The sequence below is a fragment of the Pipistrellus kuhlii genome, unplaced genomic scaffold, assembly GCF_014108245.1.
Source record: "Pipistrellus kuhlii isolate mPipKuh1 unplaced genomic scaffold, mPipKuh1.p scaffold_m20_p_84, whole genome shotgun sequence".
Classification (NCBI taxonomy): Eukaryota; Metazoa; Chordata; class Mammalia; order Chiroptera; family Vespertilionidae; genus Pipistrellus; species Pipistrellus kuhlii.
Genome location: NW_023425589.1, coordinates 595,566 through 602,500, shown reverse-complemented (window position 1 = coordinate 602,500; position 6,935 = coordinate 595,566). Strand labels below are relative to the sequence as shown.

Genomic DNA, 6,935 nt, shown 5'->3' with positions numbered 1-6,935 from the left:
AGAAAGACAAAAAAAAAAAAAAAGAAAAGAAAAGAAAGGAAGGAAGGGGGGAAAAAAGATTGTAAGAGAGAATTATGAAATATTACACGCCAGCACATTCGAAAGTACTGGAAAAAATCCCTAAGACATACACAACTTTCCAAAACTGACACGATAAAACTTGATTACTAAGTTTCAAAAAATTTAATCCATAAATTCAAGCTTTTCAAGAAACAAAATGCCAGGCCCACATGACATCAGTGGTGAACTCTGCAAAACAAGCGAGAGAGAGAAAAATCCTGCTCTGACACAAATTCTTCCAGGAATTGAGAAAAAGGAAGCTATTCCTAGCATGGTAGCCACGGTAACCTTGATAACAAATCCTCACAAGGACATAACAAGCAACAGAATTTAATCTCTCATGCAAATAGACTCAAACTCTCTTAAAAAAAAATAAACACATTAACAGATAGAATGGAGTCATTTAAAAATTGTATTTATTTACTTTCTTATTGGTAATCCTCACCCAAGGATATTTTTTCCATTGATTTTGATTTTTGTTTTTTAAAAATATATTTTATTAATTTTAAAAATATATATATTTTGTTGATTTTTTACAGAAAGGAAGAGAGGGGGATAGAGAGTTAGAAACATCAATGAAGAGAAACATCGATCAGCTGCCTCCTGCACACTCCCTACTGGGGATGTGCCCGCAACCAAGGTACATGCCCTTGACCGGAACCGAACCTGGGACCTTTTAGTCCACAGGCCAACACTCTATCCACTAGCCAAACCCGTTAGGGTTCCATTGATTTTTAGAGTGAGTGAAAGGGAGGGAAGGAGAGAGAGAGAGAGAAAAGAGAAACCAAGGTGAGAGAGACATATCAATTGGTTGCCTTTGGCATGCACCCCAACTGTGCCAGGGATCCAACCTGCAACCCAGGGATCCATCCTGAAACCCAGGTATGGGCCCTGGACCAGGAATTGCACCCGAGACCCTTCGGGGCTCAGTCCGGCCCTCTAACCATTTAGCAACACCAGCCAGGGTAGAAGAATCAAGTCATTTATATGAGAGATAATACATTATGATCAAGTGAAGTTTTCTTGTGAATTTGAGAATACATGATGCTCACTATCACTACTCTATTCAACATTGTACTGGGATCCCAGCCAGGGCAATAAGATAAGAAAAAGAAATAAACGGTATTAAGATTGCAAAAGAAAATAAAATGGGTCAAAGGTGACATAATCCAAAAGAAGCTATACAAATTTAATAGGAATAAGTAAATTAAAAAATGATTCTGGCCCTAGCAGGTTTGGCTCAGCGGATAGAGCGTCGGCCTGTGGACTGAAGGGTCCCAGGTTCGATTCCGGTCCAAGGGCATGTACCTTGGTTGTGGGCACATCCCCAGTAGGGGGCCTGCAGGAGGCAGCTGATTGATGTTTCTCTCTCGTTGATGTTTCTCTCTCTCTCTCTCTCTCTCTCTCTCTCTCTCTCTCTCTTTCTCTCTCTCTCCTCTATTCCTCTCTCTCTAATAAATAATAAAAAAATCAATAAAAACATATTTAAGCCCTAGCTGGTTTGGCTCAGTGGATAGAGTGCCCGGGTTCCATGGTTCCCTCTCATCAATACGTTTCTAACTCTCTCTCCCCCTTCCTCTCTGTAAAAAAATCAATAAAGAATATATTTTTTAAAAAAAACATTTATCTGATTATTGAAAAAATGATTTCACAAGACACTACAACACACCCATGGAATTATTAAAATGAAAGACGGTATCAAATTCTGGCAAACCCGTGGAGCAACTGGCATTCACACACAGCTGGTGGGCGTAGGGAACAGAACTGGTTCAGCCACTTTGCGAGCAGCAGGGCCGACCTACTAACGTTAATCCTCCGCACAGACCGTGATCTAACCACCCCACTCACAGGGCTGCAGCCCACAGAAATGAGAAGACAGCCGAAGCCGGTGTGGCTCAGTGGTAGAGCATGGGTCTGCGGACTGAAGGGTCCCAGGTTCGATTCCGGTCAGGAGCATGTACATTGGTTGCGGGCACATCCCCGGTGGGGGGGGTGCAGGAGGCGGCTGGTCGATGTTTCTCTCTATTGACCTTTCTGGCTCTCTATCTCTCTCTCTCTTCCTCTCCGTAAAAAATCAATAAAATGTATTAAAAAAATAAAATAAAGAACTGCTGATGCACTCAACAACGGAGTCCCCACACACGCTGGAGCGAAAGCAACGCCGCCAGCGAGCACACAGGCGTGGCTGTGGGGAGTTCGGAGGCAGGCAGCCCGATCGGACAGAAGTCAGGGGAGCCGTCAGCCTCGGGAGCACAGAACTGGAGGGGACACAGAAGCCTCCTGGGGCCCTGGAATGTCCTCGATCTTGACCCGGAGGGCAGGTGCATGGGCACAGATAGAAATGAATCGAGCCCGGCCGGTGTGGCTCAGTGGTTGAGCGTCAACCTATGAACCAGGAGATGGTGGTTCGATTCCCGGTCAGGACACGTGGCTGGATCGCATTTCTGTGCATGCCCTCGGACGACTCTGTTTTCTCATTTTTTAAAAATATATATTATTAATCTTTTTACAGAGAGGAAGGGAGAGGGATAGAGAGCTAGAAACGTCGATGAGACAGAGACATCGACCAGCCGCCTCCTGCACACCCCCCACCGGGGATGTGCCCGCAACCAATGTACATGCTCCTGACCGGAATCGAACCTGGGACCCTTCAGTCCGCAGACCGACGTTCTATCCACTGAGCCACACCGGTTTCAGCCAAAATATATTTTACATAATAAATAAACCACCCTTCTGACTGCCAGGTGGAGGGTGGTCTGTCCGGAGGGCCGAGGGGAAAGCTGGGATGGCAAGGTGGGGGGACCCCAGAGAACCCTGATTCCAGCCCGGCCTGTACCCCTTTACAGCTCAGTGACATGTGCTGTGATGGAGGTCACAGGAGGATCATGGGAGCCCCCCAAAAGGTGAGAGCCTCGGGGACAAGAAGGCCCCTGGGTGTGACACCAGGGAACCGGGCGGAGAGTGACAGGGGAGGGGAGGGAAGAGGAGGGGAGGGCCGGTGTGAACTCTGGGGGGTGCCACCCGCAGAGGGGTGCAGCGTGAGGGAGAAACGTGAGGCTCAGAGAGGGACAGGGGCCACACCTCTGGGGCCCCCATGCCGGGCTGAGCTCTGGGGCTGCAGGTGGGCGGTGAGAGGAGAGGGGACAGGACCCTCCGGGGCCGGTGGGGGGCTGGGGGCCCGGAGGCGGGCGGCAGGGCAGGGCAGGGCGGTGGGGAGAGGCGGGGCCTCCGGGGCTGCGGGCCTCCAGGGCTGCGGGCCGGGACCCCGGGCGCTCACCCTTCCACTCCAGGTTGCCGCGGCCGGTCTGCAGGTGGCCGAGCAGCCGCTGGGGGCAGGAGGACATGAGGAAGTGCCGCTCCTGCCACACCGCGTCCTCGTGCTGCCGCCAGCGCTGGCCGATCTCCCGGGCCTCCGGCCAGTCCCCGTCCCAGGCGCCCGCCTTCACGTCGAACTTCATGAACTCCTCGCCGTTCAGCGCGAACGAGGCCACGGGCACGGTGGCGTTGTCGGGGCCCATCTCACAGCCCAGCAGGCCCTGCAGGATGTAGGAGCCTGGGCCCCCACCACAGTGAGCGGAGCCAGGGCAGGGGCCTGCCCGCCCCCCTCAGACCCAGGGTCCAGGCCCCCAGCCCTCCTCCCTCTGACCCAGGCCCTCAGCCCCTCCTCCCTCAGACCCAGGGTCCAGGCCCCCAGCCCTCCTCCCTCAGACCCAGGGTCCAGGCCCCCAGCCCTCCTCCCTCTGACCCAGGCCCCCAGCCCTCCTCCCTCAGACCCAGGGGTCCAGCCCCTCCTCCCTCTGACCCAGGCCCCCAGCCCTCCTCCCTCAGACCCAGGGGTCCAGGCCTCCAGCCCCTCCTCCCTCAGACCCAGGGTCCAGGCCCCCAGCCCTCCCCCCTCTGACCCAGGCCCCCAGCCCCTCCTCCCTCAGACCCAGGGTCCAGGCCCCCAGCCCTCCTCCCTCAGACCCAGGGGTCCAGGCCCCCAGCCCTCCTCCCTCTGACCCAGGCCCCCAGCCCTCCTCCCTCTGACCCAGGACCCCAGCCCCTCCTCCCTCAGACCCAGGCCCCCAGTCCCTCCTTCCTCAGACCCAGGGGTCCAGACCCCCAGCCCCTCCTCCCTCAGACCCAGGGGTCCAGGCCCCCAGCCCCTCCTCCCTCTGACCCAGGCCCCCAGCCCCTCCTCCCTCTGACCCAGGCCCCCAGCCCCTCCTCCCTCAAACCCAGGGGCCCTGCCCCTCCTCCCTCAGACTCAGGGGCCCTGCCCCTCCTCCTTCAGACCCAGGCCCCCAGCCCCTCCTCCCTCAGACCCAAGGATCCAGGCCTCCAGCCCTCCGCCCTCAGACCCAGGGGTCCAGGCCCCAGTCCTCCGCCCTCAGACCCAGGGGCCCAGCCCCCCAGCCCTCCTCCCTCGGACCCGGGTCAGCCCCCTCACCTTTCTGCAGGGCGGCGAGGGCGGCGAGCGCCTCCAGGAAGAGCGCCTGCTTGCCCCGCAGGTCGGTGGTCTCCTTCTCCCAGTACCAGGGCAGCTGGCTCTCCCAGATCCAGGCGCCGAAGGGCTCGGCCTGGCCGCGCAGGCTGTTGTAGCGCAGGTACTGCTGCGGCCCCAGCCAGCCGGTGGCCCAGAAGGCGGGGGTGCCGCGCGCCGGGGAGGACACGGCCGTCAGGCGGTACTGGAGGGAGCGGTGGCCGTCTGCGGGGACAGCGGGCAGGTGGGGCCGGCGCCCCGAGGGAGCAAAGACACCCCGGACAGCGGGACAGACCGGGGAGGGGCGCACGGACCGGAGAGAGGGGCACACGGACCAGGGAGGGACGCACAGATCGGGGAGGGTCACAGACCCCGGGGAGGGGCGCACGGACCCCGGGGAGGGGCGCACGGACTCCGGGGAGGGGGGCGCACGGACCCCGGGACGGGGACAGACAGGGGAGGGGCGCACGGACCCCGGGAAGGACCGGGGAGGGGGAGCAGGTGGTAAACAAGGTGAAACGCGGGGAGGACGGGCCCGGACTCCGGGGAGGCTCCGGGTCCGCTGCTCTCCCTGCCGTCGGCGCCCCCCTCCGCCCCTCCGCCCGCCGGGCGCCTCACCTGCGCGCAGGGTCCGGGGCAGGAGGACGAGCAGGAGCCAGAGGCCCCAGGGCTGAGGCCGGGGCACCCGCATGCTGAGAGGGAGACCTGGGGCGGGAGGAGGCGTGTGACTCCGGGGACCCCGCCCCGCCCCTGCCGCCCCGGCTCCGCGGGGCTCGGCCGCCACGGCCACGGCGCCGGCGTCGGGTGCGGGTCCGGCCGGTCCCGCGGGCGGCACGGACGCCCTCGCTCGGTGACCCTTTACCCCGACGGGCCTGCGGGTTAATTAGTGACAGCCCGCCGGGCCGCCCCGTCCCGCCCGCCCGCCCCGCCCAGGCCCGGAGCCCGGCCCGCCGCCGCTCCGCCCCGACCCCGGAGCCCGGGTCCCCAGCGGCTCCGCCCTCGGACCCAGGGGTCTGGGTCCCCCCCGTCCTCCCCCGGACCCAGGCGTCCGGCTCCCCAGCGCCTCGGATCCAGGGGTCCGGGTCCCCCGTCCTCCCCCGGATCCAGGCGTCCGGGTCCCCAGCACCTCAGATCCAGGGGTCCGGGTCCCCAGCACCTCGGATCCAGGGGTCCGGGTCCCCAGCACCTCGGATCCAGGGGTCCGGGTCCCCCCGCTCCTCCCTCGGCCCCAGAAGTCCGGGTCCCCAGCCCCTCGGACCCCGGAGCCCGGCCCGGCCGCCCTCCCTCGGCCCCAGGGGTCCCGCCCCGGGCGGCCCCGGTGCGCGCCCCGCTCCGCTCACGGCAGCCGCGCGCCTTCCCGCTGCAGCCCGGCCGCTCCCGTGACTGCGCCCCGGTTCCTCTCTCACATCCTGTCCGCCCCCCGCTCCCCGCTCCCCGACTCCGGCGGCAACCCCGCCCCCAGCTCAGGGCACACCCCGCGGGCCAGGCTTCCAGAGTCTGTCTGCCTGTCCTGGACCTTCTGTCTTTTTTTTTTTTTTTAATCTGTTGCTCTGCTGCTCCCTGGTTTTATTTCTATTTCTATTTCTCAGGTGGAGGGGACGGGCCAGCCCCGCACGCCCAGCCGCGCCGGGGGCAGACCCAGCGCCGGATCGGTCCCTCCGGGCCCCTCTCACCTCATTTACCCCCGAGCGTCTGCCCCGGGGCTGCCTCCAGAGCGGCTGTCAGAGTTCCTCCGCGGAACCCCTCCCCCAGCGGCCGTTAAAGTGCCCCGCACTTCTTTTTTCCTTCCTTTTTTTTAAAAAACAGTATTTTTGCTTCAGAACCGTGTTTTAGGAGTAAAACAAAAACTCTGTATAGAGACATTGCCGATCAAAAGCTCTTTTTATTTTTTGTTTTTTACATGTATGGATTCAAGGTCCCGTTATATGCATCAGACACGGAACGGGCACAGCACATGCAAAGCGAAACGGACACTCGGATGCCACGGCTGCCAAATGCCTCCTCCCTTCGCGCAAAAAGAGGGGTTGGCCGGGGCGCTGAGCGCCGGCCAGAGAGACACGAAGGTTGTGGGTTTCTTTCTGGGGCAGGGCACACACGAGAACCGACAAATGGCTGCGGCTGGTGTTGCTCAGTGGTTAGACCAGTGGACGCCCACACAGGAAAGGGTTTGAGTCCCTGCCAAGGGCGCATACCTGGGCTGCAGGTTCAGTCCCGGGCGCGGCCAGGGCGTGTGGAGAGCCAACATATCTATGTGTGTCTCTCACATCAGTATTTCCCTCTCTCTTTCCCCCTCGCTTTCTCCCTTTCATTCTCCCTAAAAATCAATGGGAAAAAAAAATATCCTTGGGTGAGGATTAACCAAAAAACAAGGGTCAGGGAAACAACGCTTGAAATCTGCCCAGAAACTAAA

General features: G+C 60.0%; 1 protein-coding gene across 1 annotated transcript in view; it reads right to left on the bottom strand.

Annotated features, from left to right (window-relative positions):
- FCGRT (Fc gamma receptor and transporter) overlaps nt 1-5,276 on the bottom strand; it is an 8,812-nt gene extending 3,536 nt beyond the window's left edge. The window contains exons 1-3 of the mRNA XM_045577161.1: nt 5,144-5,276; nt 4,493-4,750; nt 3,338-3,613 (exon numbers count right to left, since the gene is read on the bottom strand). Of these exons, the coding sequence (XP_045433117.1) occupies nt 3,338-3,613; nt 4,493-4,750; nt 5,144-5,216 (607 nt within the window). The 5' untranslated portion in view covers nt 5,217-5,276. The remainder of the gene's footprint in view (nt 1-3,337; nt 3,614-4,492; nt 4,751-5,143) is intronic.
- Between the last annotated feature and the right edge of the window lie 1,659 nt (nt 5,277-6,935).